Below are 18,937 nucleotides of genomic sequence, written 5' to 3'. Positions count from 1 at the left end.
ACAAAATTCATTCTTGAATAGATGCTTTCAGTGCTTCTGAGAGGTTGCCTGACAGTGTCCCTTTCTGGAGGCAGTCGGGGACACTTGTCCTTTCACCCAGACACCTGATTAGCCATCACAAATGATCGTTGGCTTTCCAGTGATCTTATCCAGAGGATATTTCATTCCATTTTTCCAAATGCCAAAACCAAGAAAAAATCTCAGTGTTCCATCCAATCACAGGGAGGAAGCAGCACAGATTACAAAGCTGCTAGAAAAAGAGTCATCCAGGAGGTCCCACCAGACAAAACTGGATCCATAATCTTCTCAAGGTTCTTTTTAGTGCCGAAGAAGACAAGAGACCTGAGGCCAGTCTTGGACCTAACATTCCTGAACAAGTCAGTAGACATTTTGAAGTTCTGGATGGTCACGGTTGAGTCCATTCTACCTGTATTACGGAAGGACAACTGAATGTGCTCAATTAACCTTCAGGACGCATACTATCATCAAAATGAACAGGTGCTCCAGAACATTTCTCCACTTCCAGCTGGGGGCCAGTCATTATCAGTTCAGAGTACTCCCCTTTGGTCTTACCACAGCCTTCAGGGTGTTCACCAAATGCATGGCAGTAGTAGTGGCTCACTTGAAACTGCATGGATTCAGCATGTTTCCGTATCTAGATGACTGACTGCTAACTGCATCAACCAGGCATCTACTATTACAAGCCAGGGACTGTCTACTACATCTGGCCCCCTATCTTGAACATCACAATCGCCATGCAGAAATCTCAGCTATGTCCCTTACAGTTGATAAACTTTATAGGAGCACGTCTGGACATAGCCAGCTGTCTAGCCTACCTGCCTCCAGACATGATTTCAACTTTAAGGTCGCATATCATACAAATTCTAGCCATTTCAAACCCCCCAGCAAGTCTAGTCCTCAGAGCATTGGGTTTGATAGCTGCATGATGACCTTAATTCCAACAGCACTGTTACACATGAAAATACTTCACTGGACTCTGGTGGTCCAATAATCATTACACTTCTACCCACTGAATCACCCTTATCAGGTTGTCCTGCGTGTGCAAAGATGCAATTCTGTGGTGGTTCAACTCGGAAGAAGTCGAACAAGGATGACCCTTTGTTCTTCCTCCTCCCAATGCCACATTGACCACAGGTGCTTCCCAGCTGGGGTGAGGTGGCATTACTTGGGTCAGATGGTCCAAGGCACATGGTTGACACAGGAGCCCAATTTGCATATCAGTGTCCTAGAGATGAGAGCTGTGCTTCTAACGTTGCAAGCACTTCAGAACTTTCTCTTTCTAGGGACTATTGTGATACAAATGGACAACCTGTCTGTGGTATGGTACATTGACAAGTCGGGAGGAACCAGTTCTTACCCTCTGTTTTGAGAAGTAATGAGGGTTTGGCAGTGGGTGATTTCTTCCAACCACTTCTCGTCACAATGCACATTCTGGGGAAGTCCAGCATTCTAGTGGACAGGCTCAGCAGAGTTTATCCTGATGCCCGACGACTGATCTCTAAACCATTAAGTGGCAAACAAGATTTTCCACAAATGGGGGAGACCCTGTTGTGGCCTTTTTGCATCCCCCTTCAACAATAAATGCCGCAGGTTCTTTGCCATTCCATTGCAAACTGGATATTGTCTCTAGAAATAGAGGTGCTTTTGGTTCCACAGTGCTCTGGAATATCCTTCCATAAGGGCCACCCGAGGTTACTGTAACTGGAGACTTTGTCCCACAGGTTGAAAAACAAATGGAAACTGCAACATCAGATACAGAAGTTATGTACACCATAATGTTCCATCTGTATTGTCCATTTTCATTCCTCTTCAAGCTTCCCACCCTCCTTCCCCCTGTCCATATCTGTGAAAGACATGATGGATAGACCTATAGGAACTGTATTTCTCTTTGAGCCCCTGAACTTTGTCCTATCCTTTTCTAATCTGTATATAGAGATAGATGTGTAATTATGGTAACAGCAAACTCGATCTTTGGTAATCTAGGAGAATGAGGCATTATGGATAAAGGGAGGAGTTCGAGAATTGGATCCTAAGGCTAAAGAAAATGGCTGAGTCAGATCCGAAACCACAGATCTCACAGGTTGAGGAAGAATGAAGACGGACAACACAGATGGAATGTTATGGTGAATACATAACTTCTTTTTTATTAGTTCTTTCTTTGGACATATTTTTGATTTACTCACAGCTGACCATCAGCTGCTCCCAGTGCCTATCCATCATTGCAGGCCCTACTGATCTCTACCCTTCCCATGGATTTGTTTCAACTACAAATTAGGGCCATCAAGGAGATTGTGGTATCCTGTAGTAGTGTTATATTACTGCCGAGGGAAGGTTTTTGCCCGTTTTTCTCTCCACTCTTGAACATGCCCAGTAACACTCCCAGAGTGGGGTATGCTGTGAGTGTTAGCAGTGAACCACCCCTCACTTCTGTAAAGGGACTGAAAGCAGAATGCCACACCTGTCCTCAGTCAGCATGGTACAGCTGTTTTCCTGGAGTCACAGGGAAGTCAAACCTCTCGAGTGTGCTTTGAGCATGCGCACTTTCCTCCTTCCACAAGGATAGACATGTCCATCCAGCCTGCCTTGCTCCATCAGGGGCCCAGACCACTGTTTGAACTCTGGTCACATGGGCTATAGTCAGGGGTTTATCATTCTATTCCACTGGCACTCCCTATATTTTTTCTGCTTTCCAGTTTAATTTTGTTCAAGGTCATGAAAATGTTGGTCATATCCTAATACCTGAAACTTTAATTTATTTCATCCAGAAGTTAAATATTTCAGCTCTTGCTTTGCCTAGAGATGCTTCCAAAGCTGTTGATAAGGTGTTGGTCCATTTTCTGTTAAGTCCTAGATAATTTTCAGTTTTCTTCTTATTTCATTTTAAAATTGTATATTACAACTGTTTTTCAGTTCTTTCAATTAATAATCCATCCTCTAAATCAATCTGTGTTTGCCAGTAGCCGGAAAGATTGTTCTCTTTTTCCTTACTTAATTTATATATGAAATTTCTATTTCTCCTCAACAAATTTAAGTTTAATTGTCCTAACTTTTAATCTTGTATGAGGGCAATCCGTGACATTTAATGGGACTGAAACTACTAGCTGTCAGTTGGTTAGCATCTGAGGTGTTCCGTTTCTACTAGCCCCTCCACTCTGTCAATAATAATCTGCCCAGTGGTCTTTTCTTTATATCTCTTATGGCATTTAAGAAGCTTGCATCAGGAAAACGGTGACCTTAACCAACGTGCATTTAAAGTTGATTTTTTGTGTAAAAAATTAAATATATGTATTACTTTCTTCATTTTCATTTTGACCTTATGCTTCTTTGTCTCATGGTCAGTCAAAAAGTTTGATCACACTAATTTTTTGTCAGTTTCTTACTCGGCCCTCAATTAGAGCTTAGCATATTCTATTTTTTGACCTGATTTGTCACTTCATGTTATAACTATTATAACTTTTGTATCTGTAAAACAGTTAATGTTTAAAGAATATTTTTCTTATATATTTTTAGATGTTTGTTGTCATTCTCTTCTGCCATTTGTGACTAGTGTTATTACTTGGCCTTTAAGCTGTTTTCGGACTGGTTTACCAGAAGTTGTTACTTATTATTTTTGCTCTGTGCCAAAAGCTGTTCTATAAACATGTAAGATAGAGCATTTAAAAGTGCACTGAATTTGGACTAAAAACTCTTCACAGGGTGGACAGACCTTGTATGTTGAGTGTCTTGTAGAGAACTTTTTTAAAGAAAAAGTGAGAAATATGTGAGTCATGTTACATAAAAAAATTGTAATGGAATAATTTAATTTTGCAAGGTTTAAACAGTAGCTCTGCTTTCATTTCTGGGGGACTTCAACCTTGCACACAGCATTTGGATTGACCTCATTAGCCCCAAGGACTAAGTCTGACACTCCCACATTAACCAAACATAGACATTGTGAGAATAGAAAGAAGCAGCAGCACAGGCATGACAAAACATATGCTTCCACAGAGATATTTATGAGTCTTCTCAGTAAGAAACCCAGACTGGACAATTCTTCTTCATCTTCCACTGCTCCTGTTCCAGTGTTTTAAATAAACAGTACAAGTGGAAACAATCCTTCTAGATTGGTTAGACAAGAAAGTATGTCATCTGATTTTTATGTCAGAGGAATTTTTCACCCCAGGTCATCATCTGCCTAATCCATGAAGTCATTCTAAAGCCACTTACTCACTCACTGTGAATATTGACTACAAGACGACGATGAGTGTTAACCTGAAGGTTCAAAAGGAAATGTTTCCTGAATTCCCCACCCTGATATCAGGCCAGATGAGAATGCTCCATCACTGTCCTCCTTTTTTTTGCCTTTTCAATCCCAGCACACCTCCACTTTGATTTCTGCTGTGGTTTCCATGATACTGGTTACAGACTACAGACTCTCAGCTGTCAGAGCCATTGTTGACAGATGTGTCAGGATTGCTTGTGGTGATGTTTTTTGGAATTGCAGCTTTTGGGATCAAGTTCATTCAGTGTTGATACCATTCATTTTGATGGTATCATTTTCAGTGGTGTTGAAGTCGGGAGCTCTGTGGCCCCTGTGGTTATGACTTCATTGCTGGTCTTGGCTCTTACATTGCCACACACATTATTTATCTTGGCTGGGATGGCTTTCAAGCTTTTAGTCTGAAGCTGTATTGCACTGGCCATGAGCTCACTGGACCAGCCCTCTAATTCTAAGCTTCATTATCGGGAGCAGATGATGTGAAATGTTTTTCGTAGTTCAGATTGATCAGTCATACAGAATTGCAGAATATTATAAAAAGTATGGATCTATTACTGAATTATATATACTTGTATTATAAAAAGTATGGATCTATTACTGAATTATATATACTTAATCTGAAGTAGTTAACTTCATTTGATCAGCAACCTGTGGGTATCGGATCCGACCTGGATCCGAACCGGCAGCTTTCCAAGCTAAAGATCCGAACTCTCAGCTCCTTCCCCTTACCCATAATACCCTGCTACCTCCCTCCAGTCCCCAGATCTCGTTTGCCGCGGCTTCTGAAGCATAAGGGACGAGCTCTTAGCGTTTTAGGTGAGTGGAATTTAGGAGTATTTTTGTTAGAAAAATAGCGATTTCTGTGTATGAGTGTGTATAGTAGACCAATAGTTTAGTTAAACCATTTTTTTTGTTGTGTTTAGTACTAAATTAGTGCTTTTTCCCTTCCCTTTACTGTGTGTGTTATGGCGTGTGCTTGAGTGTGATGGCCGAGGGCCCCAAGGCCATTTTTTCAAAATGTGCTGAGTGTGGTCATAAGCTGTCCCCAGCAGATGGCCACACTCAGTGCATTCTCTGCCTGGAGGTAGCCCACTTAACATTGGGCTGCCAAATTTGTGCGGCCTTTAACCCCGGGCTCTGAGGGACAGGAGAAACAAGCTAATCCTGATGGGACTCTTGCCCCCGGATTCTTCTTCCTCCTCTCCCTCAGTGGCACCAGTCACTGCTGCGACTGTCCAGCCTTCAGCTCCCCTCCCCTGGCTGGGACTCAACCTCCTGCTGCTTCCCAGGAAGAGGGGGACTCTTCTAGTAAAGAGAAGAGACATAGAGAGAAGAAAAAGGAGAGGGATAGGCACAAGAGCCGTAAGCGGCAGGCCGAATCAGTCCCTTCGTCTCCGCCGGCTAAATTGACTTGTTCCCCCGTGAGGGTTTCCAGGTCTTCCCCCTCTTGGCTCCGTTCTCCACGCTTCTCTCCGGAGCCGGAGGAGGAGTCCCAGTCACCTTCGAGGTTGTCTAGGCGGCCTTCCTGGCCTGCCTCGACGACTTCCTCCAGGTCTACCAGGAGTCTGTCCGACACAGATATGGACTGGATGATGCGTCGATTCCTGCAGGCCCAGATGCAGATGGGAGTGCTCCTGCCCCCCCCCTTCCAGGAGGGAGCTCGGCCCCTTTCTTTGCACCCATTGCTCCTTCTCCGATCCACTATCGGGTTTCGGAGCCGTCGGATCCCAGTCGTCTCGGAGTCAGGTAGTCGGCGCCTATAGTATTTGCTACTTCGACGCCGGCCTTACCCTCGAGTTTATCAGGTCATCTTTCAGATCTTAGCTCTCGGGGCCGAGAGCCTAGCTTCGGATCCGCATGGGGTGAGTGTGTCGTCTGGTCCGATCACGTCGGCTCCGACACCGGTCCTCACGTCGGAGCCGAGGGGACTACTCTCGGAGCCAGGGGAGAGTGGTTCACCTTCGGCTTTCGACGTGGTGGAGAGGGTGCTGTCGAGGAGTTGGAAGTCCCTGGTCCGTGCTATGGATCCACCCTTCACTCCCTCGCATATGGGCCTGTCTTCCATTGTCCGGCCCCAGGGACAGCCTGCGTCTGCGCCCCAGTTAGTTCCCGTAGAGGAACAGGACCCCGTTGGTGAGCCCTCCTTGGACAGTCCCACCAAGGAGGTCCCTCACAAACGAAAGTGTAAGAGGAGGTCTACCCCAAGTCCCTCACAGAGGACACAGACTTAGAGGAAGGGGAAGGTTCCCCCAGGTCACCCCCAGAGGACGTCTCCTTTGGAGACATTATGGAGATGCTGCGCATAAGAGGGGGGGTGGTCAGCCCAGAAACCTTCCTCAGATGAATCTGTGTTTCTGGAGGCGTTCGACACAGGCCCGTCTACCTCTTGGGTGTCCCCCCCCCCCGGCCGACCCCCTGGTAGACTTGATTACTACCAGGGCTTGGAGGGAGCCAGACACTGTGGAGCCAATCCCTAGGAGACCGGATAAAATTCTCAGTCCCCCTTCTGACAAGCCGCCGTGGAATAAAGGTTCCCCGGTAGATGCCATGGTGGTGGCAGCTGCCACCAAGAATGAACTGGCACAAGAAAGTTCCTCGGTCCATCCTCCTGATAAGGAGTCTCTTACGATGGACCGCATTGGAAAGCGGATGTTTGCTTCAGCCACCTTTTCTATAAGGGCGCTGAATTATCTGGCACACATCATTAGGCTTCAGCGGGATCTGATAAAAGAGTACGCTGGGTCTCCCCCAGAGTCCATGGTGGCTGAGGACAAACGGACCTTCTTGGCTCGCATGGCCACTCTAAAGTCAATATCTAACACTTCTACGCGGCTTCTCTCCCATGCCATGGAGGGGGTGGCTAGAGCCAGCGGAGCAGGGGTCGCCTTGCGACGCCACTCCTGGCTCCGTCTTTGCGACTTTGCATAACCCTTCAAGGCGTCCTTCGCGAACGCTCCCTTTGACAGTTCTATGCTATTAGGCAAAACCGTCCGCGGCACGCTACTTCAGAGCGAGAAAGACGGGAAGGCGCTGTCTGCTGTCGGAATCCGCTTTTCTGCTCCTCAAAGGTCCTTCTCAAGGAACCAGAGAGGACAAAAGAAGATGTGGTTCCGGAAGTCTCAGCAGTCCCGTTCCGCTCCAGACCCTTCATCCTTCAGAGGCAGAGGAGGACAAGGTGGACGCCGTCCCAGAGGCAGAGGGGGGCCGAAGAATTTCGGGTCGAGAGAACCCTTCTCCGACCGACCCGCGCAGCAGCCCTGAGGGGTTGCCCCGACTGTCCCTCTCTGGAGGCAGTCAGGGGGCATTTTTCGGGGCATCTAGAAAGTTGGGAGTCCATTACTACATATCGCTGGGTGCTCCGAATAATATCCAGAGGTTACTCTATCCACTTCCTGAATCTTCCCCCGTTAGCGAAGCGCCTCCCCGATGTCCCACCCAATCAGAGGGAGGCTGCAGCTTCAGAAATAAAGAAGTTACTAGAAAAAAGGGCCATCCAGCACGTCCCCCCAGAGCAGTCCAGGTTGGGCAATTACTCCAGGTTCTTTTTGGTGCCAATAAAGACGGGGGACTTAAGGCCAATTCTCGACCTGTCAACTTTGAACCTGTTCATTGCCAAAGAAAAATTTCCGGATGGTCACTCTACAGTCTGTTCTCCTCCTTCTGCAGGAGAACGACTGGATGTGCTCCATAGACCTCAAGGATGTGTACTACCACATTCTCATGGACAGACAATCCAGGAAGTTTGTCCGCATTTGGCTGGGGGCCAGTCATTATCAGTTCAGGGTTCTTCCGTTCGGTCTCACCACAGCCCCCAGGGTGTTCACCAAGGTCATGGCAGTTGTGGCAGCCCACCTGAGACTTCAGGGAATTCAGGTCTTTCCATACCTAGACGACTGGCTCCTCACCGCCCCCACCAGGCATCTACTCTGTTCTGCCAGGGATTATTCTTTACTCTTGGCCCATCACCTAGGCATTACCATAAATTTCAGGAAGTCGTCTCTTCATCCTGTTCAAGTTCTGGATTTCATAGGGGCCAGGATAAACACGCTTCAGTCCAAGGCCTTTCTGACAGCGGACAGGTTACGCACCTTGTCACTCCATGTAATAGCGCTTCTACAGTCCCCAGCCCCACCCTCTGAATTAGTCCTGAGAGCCCTAGGATCCATGGCGGCAGCCATCAGCCTTTCACCTCTTGCTCGGTTGCACATGAGAGTCCTTCAATGGACCCTTCAGGTCCAATGGTCCCTCCTCCCTCACCCATTGGATTCACCGATTCCCCTAAGCAGGGTTTGCAGGAACTCCCTTCTTTGGTGGCTCCATTCCCGAGAGCTTCAGGAAGGGAGACCGTTCGTGATGCCTCAACCCCAAATCACGCTGACCACGGACGCTTCTCGCCTCGGGTGGGGGGGCATTGCATGGGCAGAACCATCCAAGACACGTTGACCCCTGTAGAGACCGTTCTGCATATCAGTGTTCTGGAGATGAGGGTGGTGCTTTTAGCGTTGCAAGCCCTTCAAGACCTTCCTCCGGGGACTATTGCAATTCAGACAGACAACATGGCGGTGGTCTGGTACATCAACAAACAGGGAGGAACCAGGTCTTACCTTCTTTGTCGAGTGGCTATGAGAGCTTGGGAATGGGCGATTTCCACCAACTGCTTTCTGATAGCATCACACATTCCGGGTCGGTCCAACATTCTAGCGGACAAGCTGAGTCGTTCTATCCTCACATCTTACGAGTGGTCTCTAAACCCCCCTTAGTAGTGAAACAGATCTTCCTCAGATGGGGTCAGCCTTACTGCAATCTCTTCACGTCTCCTTCAAATGCAAAATGCAGCAAATTTTCCGCTCTAATTCTCCCACCGGGGGAGAGTCACAGAGACGCTCTGGTTCATGCTTGGCCACCCGGTCTTCTTTATTCTTATCCTCCTCTTTTGCTAATGACGAAATTTCTGCAGAAAGCTCATCGGTTGGGGAGCAAAATAATCCTCATAGCCCCATTCTGGCCTCGACAGATCTGGTTCCCGTACCTGCGGTCTCGCATCATAACTCCTCCTTGGGTCTTAGATCCCATTCCGGATCTGATCTCTCATCCTTCGGGATTGCGAACTCCGAACCTGGACGACCTCAAGCTCACGGCTTGGTTGATCCAGTTCCACTAGTAGTTAGGACTCCCGGTATCTCGTCTTCCGTAAAATCTATTATGGTAGCGGCACACAAACCCTCTACCAGGAAGATCTACAAGAGTAAATGGAAGCGTTTTTCCATCTGGGCCAAACATAGGGATTTGGACCCTTTTACGGCTCCCATTCCAGCAATTCTTGAATTTGTGTTCCACATTTTCCACCATGGGGCCAGTGCTTCTACTGTCAAGGTTCAGATGGCTGCCATTTCTCATTTCCACATCAGGGACAACCTTGCTCCCTTAGCTTCCGCTAAGATATGCAAGACATTTTTGAAAGGCACCTTTCTGTTAAGACCTCCAGTCAAGAATGCGGTTCCCCCATGGGACTTAACCTTAGTTCTTCAGGCGCTAACTGGTCCACCCTTTGAACCTGCAGCTTCCGTTGACTTGAAATTCTTATCTTGGAAAACTGCCTTCCTGATTGCAATTACTTCAGCTAGAAGGGTATCTGAACTTCAAGCCATTTGTACAAAACCCCCGTATCTGGTCTTCCATAAGGACAGAGTATATCTCAGGACTAATCCTTCATTCTTGCCTAAGGTAGCCTCCGAGACCAATATCAGTCAAACCATCAATTTGCCTGTTTCTTCCCCAACTTTCAAAACAAAGGGGAATCCAGACTGCACTTGTTGGATGTGCATAGACAATTGCGATTTTACTTGCACAGGACAGCTGCTTCTCGCAGATCGGAGCAGCTTTTCGTGTCTTTCGCTAAACCGTCCTTAGACAAGCCTATTACAAAAGTTACTTTAGCTAGATGGATATCCCACTGTACGGTTCATGCTCACTCTACCCATTCTATGGCTACCTCTGCAGCATTTTGGTCTAGAGTTCCCTTAGATGACATCTGTTCAGCGGCTACTTGGGCCTCTTCTCATGCCTTCATTTCTCATTATAAGCTGGATCTGATATCCAGAGGTAGGATATTGTTTTGGCTCAACAGTGCTCCGGAATATCCTTCCTTGAGGACCTCCCAGGTTTTTGGTAGCTGGGGACTCTGTCCCACAGGTTGCTGATCAAATGAAGTTAACTACTTCAGATAAAGAAGTTATGTACTCACCATAACGTTCCATCTGAGTAGGTAACTTCATTTGTCAGCAACCGACCCCCCCCCCCTTCCCCCTAGCCTGTTTCGTGGTCATATTCATGACAGAATGTTATCCTTCTGTCACGCATCAGGTTAGCGTTTTCTCTTTCGAGTATGTTTGCCTGTTGTTGGTTGATAAATTGGCAAACTCAATCTGAGGACTGGAGGGAGGTAGCAGGGTATTATGGGTAAGGGGAGGAGCTGAGAGTTCGGATCTTTAGCCTGGAAAGCTGCCGGCTTGGATCCAGGTCGGATCCGATACCCACAGGTTGCTTACAAATGAAGTTACCTACTCAGATGGAACATTATGGTGAGTATATAACTTCTTTTTTTATAACTTTCAATACATGTGTAACCGTAGTAAACATCAGTGCTGTATACATTGTACTATTGATGTATTTAGCATTTTATTTCATCATACTTGATTTACCCAAATAACCCTTGAAAATAACTCCTTTTAATTTCATGGCTGTGTGTAGATGATGAAATAAGTAAACAAAATATCTTCTCTGAGACCAAATTCTACAGTGAGTTCTACATGTAAGCAATGACGTTTCAAGAAGCTTGCCTTTGTCTTTTTCTTCTTTATTGCCACAATTCCATTATTGTTTTTCAGCTAGTTAGATGTTTTTATATTGGTTTAACTTGTCTTCTAATCTTTCTGGAAGTAAGTATCCACATAAATGTAAAACTGCCCCTAAGTACGATTGCCAATATTTTCATTCAAGTGTTTGCATCTAATAGTTTTTTTTTTCCTTCTGTTCTCAGCTATAAAATGTGTTCGAATGGGAATTAATAGTTTGTCAACAAAAGTGGAGCAATTTCGTGTTTGGGAGCTGGCTGAAGTCGCAGTGTGCATATTCAGTTTTGTGACAGAGTCCTACCCCATTTCCCCTGCATTGCTTATACAATTTGAAAATAACAATGGCTATCAATTACTAATGGAACTGCTACTCTTGTAAGTAAATAGTTTCTTAAATTATTTCAGACCTGATTTAGTTTTAGAGGAAGGATTTGCATTTTGTCACCCAGCATTACTTAAGCTAGCATAACTATTACATATTTATTTGTTTTTACTAATAATGCCTCCTGTTAAACAGGTATGAACCACTGACATTTACAAACCAATGTGCTGAGCAATTGATTCTGCTGGATCAGTGAAACAAATGTGACTGACTGGTGATCAGCAATGAAAAGTATGAGCACAAAATTAGTTATTGATATAAATATCTAAAACTAAACATCTCACTAAACAATTTAAAAGTGTCTGCAGGGAGGTTTCAATCCCTGTACCATCACATACCTTCTCGTTATTTATACATACGTTTTACACACACACACACACACACACACACACACACACACACACACACACACACACTGAATCAAAAAGCTGCTGTACCTTAGAGTAAGGGGAATTCTCAGGGATACAGCATTCTTAGTCATAGTGTTTGTTTGTTTGTTTGTGTCTTTCGGCTTTTCCCGGTTAGAGGTCGCCACAGCGAAACTCCGGTCTGCTAATGATTGACAGTTGATTTTTACGTACCGGCTTGCCAGGCCTGATGCACAACCTTCAACGAAGGTGCGCCCATTCATGCATGTCTCCACACCGAAGACGCTCTAGCTGAGAATCGAACCGGACAGCATCTTACTGTGAGGCGACAGAAAATACTTGCAGTTTTGTGATTACACTTCATATTGTATCCAGTGCACCTAGCTAATAAAGTGTTTGTTACTTCTTATGTTACATGGTTCATGAACAAGTCCCATCACAAGCTATCATCAGTGACATAAATATATCCACCCCCTATGATGTAGAGGAGTAAAGCACTGACTGTACAGCAGGTGACCCCAGCTTGATTGGTGGTTTGGATGCCTGTAGGAGCTGGCCTGGGGGGGGGGGGGGTGTCACATCCTAATGGGAGAAAGGCAATTTGGGCCCACCACTTGTGTGACAGCTAATGGGGAGCACTTAAGTGTTTCACCCTTTAAGTATGGAGCTAGGGAGCTTGCTCTGCCATGGTGTACTTGCACCTATGAGCTGAGGTCTCATTGAAGGGTACCAGTTGTGGAACTTGGTGAGCCACCTGTGAAGGAGAAAGAGGTGCCCACGTGGGGAAAGGGTAGGTCACACCCCTCAGGATCAGCAAACTGGCCCACTTCATACCACCTGAATCTCGCTACTAGAGAATGGGTGTATGGGCCAGTACACTTTCCCAGGCACAAACAAATTGGCTGTACAAGTCCTTAGCTAGTCTGGGAGTGACTGTTCCCCATGAACAAATGGACCAAAGCTGGTAGTGGTGAGGTCCAGTTGGGGGATGGAAGGACAAAAATGTAACGGTGATAACTCCATTGTTTTCACTTCTTTGTCCATCCATGGAGTTTTAAAGACTGCTTTATGCAGTTCAGCATTATGGGGATTTAGGCTTTTAATTAACAAGCAGTAGGTGTAAGTCAGGAACCAGCCCTGTAGATAATTTCAGTCCATCTTAGGGATACCCCCATTACCTGTAGGCTGTTGAGAGGAAACTGGCACATTTGGTGAAAACTAACCTGCAGACACAGGGAAGATGTGAATTCTGCACAAAGTTTATCCTAGCTATAAACCTGAATTGTTGAACCAAGCACTGTAAGGTAGCAGTGCTAATTACTGCACCACAAGGCCACTCACATTTTTAATGTTTTTTAATTACATATGGGTGGCCGTTTTGAGAATTAATTTCTTTATCAGACACATCCATGCTAGAATGTTAACTGTTGTTGGCTATTCAGTAGCCCATATGGTACTACATAATTTCAAATTTTAACAAAACTATTGAGTGCAGATGGAACTGAAATTCAAGTATGGGCAGTCCAAGTGACCTAGTACTTTAGTGAAATGTTGCATTTTGTAATATGGAGCTAATTAGAGAGTAACTACATTTAGTGGACTGCATCTTTTGCCCCTTGTCTTAGCTAACTGCTACTGCTGCAGATGCAGAGAAGCAGTGTGAATGCATATAGAGATATTGCTGCTATGCATTGGTTGTTCAATCATTATGTGAAAACTTGGTTTTCCAGATCTTTTTTGTCATTTGGAGGAGTTTAAAATGTCTACTCATTTAGCGACTTGCAATGTTGTATTATAACTGCATGGAAGCTAAATGGACCACTTCCATCATGAAACAAGCATCTTTCTTCTTTGATCTTCAGTACCTTAGATAGTCCAACAGTAGAAGTGCTTGCTGCATTTCACAGTTGGCCACATTTTAGTATTGTCTGTTGAAATTGTAACACAATTGTATTTAACGAGTGAATCTTCCTGAAATGTTTGGAAACAAAGATATAAAGATATTGGAAATATGAACTTTTAACAAATGACAACTGTTAGATTGCCAATCTTAATTGTGTGTACTGTGCATACTATTACTTTTATTTGTAATTGTAAATAACATACATATGTATTGCCTCTACGTTGTTACTGTGTTGTATACAACTCTGTATTCTTTAGTCTGTGCATAATATTCTGTTTGTGTCTTTGCACCATGGTGCCATGACTGAAAAGGGTCTCTTGACTAGTCCACTTACCCAGGTTATCAAACTGAAATAATTACATAAATACATGCATACATACAAGTTTGCAAACTTGAATCTGCTGGCTTGTTTCTTAGTTCCAGGCCTCTCACATTAGTATCAGTAATGTTATTTAAAAAAAAAAAAAAAAAAAAAAAAGTAATGTAGCTCATAGTTAGTCTTCTCAGGATAGTCACTATAACAGTAAGTCATAACAGAGGATCTGATGCTGTCAGTTTTCATTCTGTCCTCAACTGTTGGGTTAGGATCCATTCCTCTAATCCGACTCGGTTATTACTAAAGCTCATGGTAACTAAAAAGCTCTCCAGCTCTTCCTTTAACTGTAATGCACCAACCCCCAACATACCACAGATCTTGTTTGCCGCTTTTTGCGAAAGATGTAGTTAACCTTAGCTCCTGAGCATTTATTAAGAAAAGTGATTATTTCTTTTTTCTATGGATCCAACCCCCTCAGATCTCCAGTCTAGTTCCCAGACATGTCTGCTCTTAGATCAACATCATTCTACACTACAGGGACAGCCAGCTCAAGGCGTCCAGACCACCAGGCAGTGTATTACAATCTCTTCCGACACGTCACCGGAGCATCCCACTGAGGAAGAAGAAGTGCAAGCAGAGGCACTTGGACTCTCCCCAAGAGTCAGTCACAGAGGCTACTGATTTTGATGAGGGAGAAGGGTCCCCACAATCACCTCTGGAAGACATGTCATTTGGAGACATTCTTGAGATCCTTAAACAGAGAGGTGACTGATCTTCCAGCAACCTTTCACCAGAAGAATCAGTACTTCTGCAAGCCTTTGGACCTGGCCTGTCTACCTCCTGAGTTACTCCACCTGCCGATGAGCTCATTGATTTGGTCTCTAGGTGGGTGTGGAAGGAACCTGACTCAGTTGAGCCAGTCCCTAGAAGATACAGAAAAACTAAGGGAGGACTAATATCAATCTCTTTCGCCCTTTGCAGTGTAAAGTTAAAGCTTCGGTTACCAGGGAAAGCACCAGCTGAATGCGAAACAGTACATACCTTAGCCTGTCCTGCCAGACGGTTCAATTCCTTCTCCCCTTTCCCTGGAACCTTCTTCCTCTTCCCCAGTTCTGGTCCTCCGAGCTCCCTAAAAGACCAGATCAGATTCTGGCTCCACTTGTCAGGAAGGAATTCTGGAGTAAGGAGGTTCCAGTGGATGTCATGGTCATGGCAGCGCCCACCAAAAAGGAACTTGCTGAACAAAGTTCATCTGTTCATCCCCCTAACAGGGAGTCTAGGCAATGGACTGATTTGGGAAGCGTGTTTGTGTGTCAGTGACCTTTGCTCTTAGGTTGATTAACTATTTGGCACATTTTACTAGGCTACAAAGGGACTTGATCATGGAACTTTCAAAATCCCTTTCAGGGACCGTTACAGCTGAAGCTCAATCGTCTGTGGCCTCTCAGTTGGCTACCCACCAATCCATTTCAAATTCATCCATGAGGCTTATCTCGCATGCAGTCGAGGGAGCCTCAAGGGCATTGGATTCAGGCATATCCATTAGGAGGCATGCCTGGATGTGCTTATGTGACTTTGTGGAGCCTTTCAAGTTGTCGTTTGACAATGCCCTTTTTAATGGCAGTTCATTTGGTCCAAAAGTGAAGGAAACACACTCCAGGTGTGAAAAGGATGGAAAGACCCTCTCTGTGGTTCACTAAATGCATTGCAGTAGTAGCAACTCACCTGAGACTGCAGGGATTCAGAGTGTTTAGATATCAAGATGACTGGCTCATTACCGCCCCAACCAGGCATTTGCTAACAAGAACAAGAGATGAGGTTCTTCAGATTTTATTTTCATCTAGGAATAACCATAAATTACAAGAAGTCTCATTTACAGCCAACTCAAGCCTTGGAGCTCATAGGAGTAGTTTAAAACATGATATCAGTGACAGCTTCACATGCGGTGGTGGTGCTGTGGTAGCATTGTCGCCTCACAGTAAGACGCTGACCGGTTCGACTCTCAGCTAGAGCATCTTCTGCGTGGAGACATGCATGAATGGGCATACCTTCATTGAAGGTTGTGCGTTAGGGCTGGTAACTCAACACGTAAAAATCAACTGCCGATCATTAGCGGACCAGAGTTCCGCTGTGGCGACCCCTAACCGGGAAAAGCCGAAAGAGACAACAATCAGTGACAGCTTCACATCCTCTTTCAAGAGTACAGACTGTCAGATTCCAGGTTATAAAAATAATTTGCAGTACCAAGATTTCAGCCTGCTTGATCAGTCAAGCCTTAGGATCAATGTCAGCTGCCATAACCTTAGTTCCTCTAGCCAGACTTCATATGAGAATTCTTCAGTGGATGCTTGCAACACAAAGGACGATTCTTTACCAGTGCATGTCAGCACAGATAAGGATTAGTCAGGTATGCAAGACTTATTTCTGGTGGTGGATTTAGTCAGATCAGGTTCTACAGGGTCATCCTTTCATTCTCCTTCATCCCAAGACCATAGGGACCACGGACGCTTCTCAGATTGGGTGGGGGGCACTTCCTGGGGAAAACAGTCGAAGGCACCTGGTCCCCTGAAGAGGCCAATTTGTATATCAGCATTCTAGAGATGAGAGTGGTGCTCTTAGCTTTCCAGCCCTTTCAGGACACACTCCTTTTAAGGACAATTGCAGTACAAACAGACAATGTCAGTAGTTTGGTGCATCAGCAAACAAGGAGGAACCAGATCTTGCACCTTGTGTCAAGAATGTGGCAGTGGGTGATCTCATCCAATTGCTTTCTCGTAGCAGCGCTTATTCCGGGGAAATCCACTGTGATAGCAGACAAATTGAGCAGGTCCATTCTTCCTCATGACTGATGGCTCAACATGAAGTGACAGAAATGATTTTCTGTCAATGGAGCCATCCTTGCTGTGATTTTTTTGCTTCTCCCCTAAACAACGAATGCATCAGCTACTTTGCCCTAATCCCCCCTCTGGAGGAATCGTCGAGGGATACTCTACTCCATGATTGCCCCCCCCCCATGGTTTTCATTATGTTTACCCACCAATTCCCCTAATCATAAAATTTCTGCACAAAGCTGCCAGGTTGAAAAGCATGGTCATCCTCATTGCGCCTTACTGGCCTTGACAGATTCGGTTCCCCATTCTGTGGCCTCATCTACTTTGCCACCCTTGAATTCTGGATTCAGTTCCAGACTTCCTGTCTCACCCAACAGGCATAATTCATCTTAATTCATCTGGATACATCAAACCTCAAGCTGACAGCGTGGTTTCTCCAATTCCACTAATAGCCAGACAACCTATGCTCTCTTCCCCTATTTGTTGTGTTGTTTTATCTTCCCATAAGCCTTCTACAAGAAGACTTTACACAAGTAAATGGAAAAGGTTTGTTTACTGGGCACAACAAAAGCACATTGACCCCTTCTCAGCTCCTGTACATAACATACTTAAATTTTTGGCATCAATTTGTGCCCTATAGTATATATTCACTTCTCAGTTCTTCAGCTTTAACAGTAGATCTGAAATAGTTGACTTCATTGATTCTGCACATATGGGTATACGGATCCGATTCGGTTCTGAGCCGGCAAACTTTTCAAGCATCAGCTCCAAGCTCCTCCCTTACCTATATTACATCACTTCCTCCTATCTAGCCTGATCTCATTTGCCGCTCTAAGAGTCAGCATCGTGGTCTCCGAGCTCTAAGCAAGGTGGTAAGGTTTTTGGTCTTCTTGTGATAGTTGAGTGTGAATACCTTTCCCTTTTTTTCCCTCCCTTCACGTTTGATCATCGTGTCAGTTAAGAAAGAAAAGAAAAAAGAAAAAAAAAAAAAAAGTTAGTCATAAGTGTTTTTGTTTGTGATACTGGTTTCCCACCTATTCCCAATCCCTGTTTAAGTGTGTGTGTGAGTGGGCCGTTAGGGCTTTTACTGTCTCTACTATGGCTGAACAGCCTAAGGTTCTTTTTAAGAAGTGCACAGAGTGTGGTCACAAGCTCTCACCAGCCGATGGCCACACTCTGTGTGTTCTGTGTTTAGGGGTCACCCATCTGTCGGCATCCTGCGACATTTGTTCACGCTTTAACCCTAGAGCTTTGAAGGATCACCGGGCTAAGCTTGTGGCTAAGGGTCTGCTACCAGCTTCTGCCCTAGAGTCTGCTTCGGTTTCCTCTCCAGCCAGTGACACTGTGCAGGCAGGGACTCAACCTCTCGCCAAGCCTGCTTCTTCGAAGTCGTCCCAGAGAGGTAGGGACAGAAGGGATGAGGAGAAGCATCACAGGGAAAGGGACAGACCCAGAAAAAGATCTCCGGACAGGGAGTCTTTCTCCAGCCCCTCTTCAAAGGCACCCAGGTATCATTCTCCTCGGCTCCGCTCTCCCCATTTCTTGCCGGAGCCATCGGCGCCGAGGCACTCCCCTCAGATCCGACCCAGACCCAAGTCGGTCGCTTCCTTCAGGTGGACTCGGAGTGTCTCCGACCTGGATATGGACAGGCTGATGAGAAGGTTCATCCAGAACCAGATTCAGATGGGGGTCTTACCAGGGCCCTCACCCATTGGAGTGGGTCTTCCTTCTTCAACTATGTTCAACCCTATTGCTCCTTCCCCGATCCGACTCGATGCTTCGGGGTTCTCGGGTCCGAGACCTTTTGGAGCTGTTGGGTTGGCACCGATGGTTCTCGTTTCCTCAACGCCGGCCATCACCTTGAGTTCCTTGGATCCGATCTCGGATCCAGGAGACTCTCAGAGCCATGGTCGGGGAGTCTGACCCGAGGGTCGGGACCTCGCTCTTTCAGATCCCATCATCGGTGCCCGGACTACCCTCCATCGGCTCCAATCCCTGCTTCAG

At 45.6% G+C, this 18,937-nt stretch overlaps 1 protein-coding gene across 1 annotated transcript in view; it reads left to right on the top strand.

Moving 5' to 3' along the window:
* The window catches only part of WDFY4 (WDFY family member 4), a 4,454,583-nt gene that overhangs the window by 228,784 nt on the left and 4,206,862 nt on the right, over positions 1-18,937 (top strand). The window contains exon 4 of the mRNA XM_044055648.1: positions 11,319-11,508. Coding sequence (XP_043911583.1) covers positions 11,319-11,508 — 190 coding nt within the window. The remainder of the gene's footprint in view (positions 1-11,318; positions 11,509-18,937) is intronic.

This window comes from Protopterus annectens, chromosome 14.part0 (genome assembly GCF_019279795.1).
Source record: "Protopterus annectens isolate FY-2018-M chromosome 14.part0, PAN1.0, whole genome shotgun sequence".
Lineage (NCBI taxonomy): Eukaryota > Metazoa > Chordata > Ceratodontiformes > Protopteridae > Protopterus > Protopterus annectens.
This window is presented reverse-complemented; position numbering and strand designations above follow the sequence as displayed.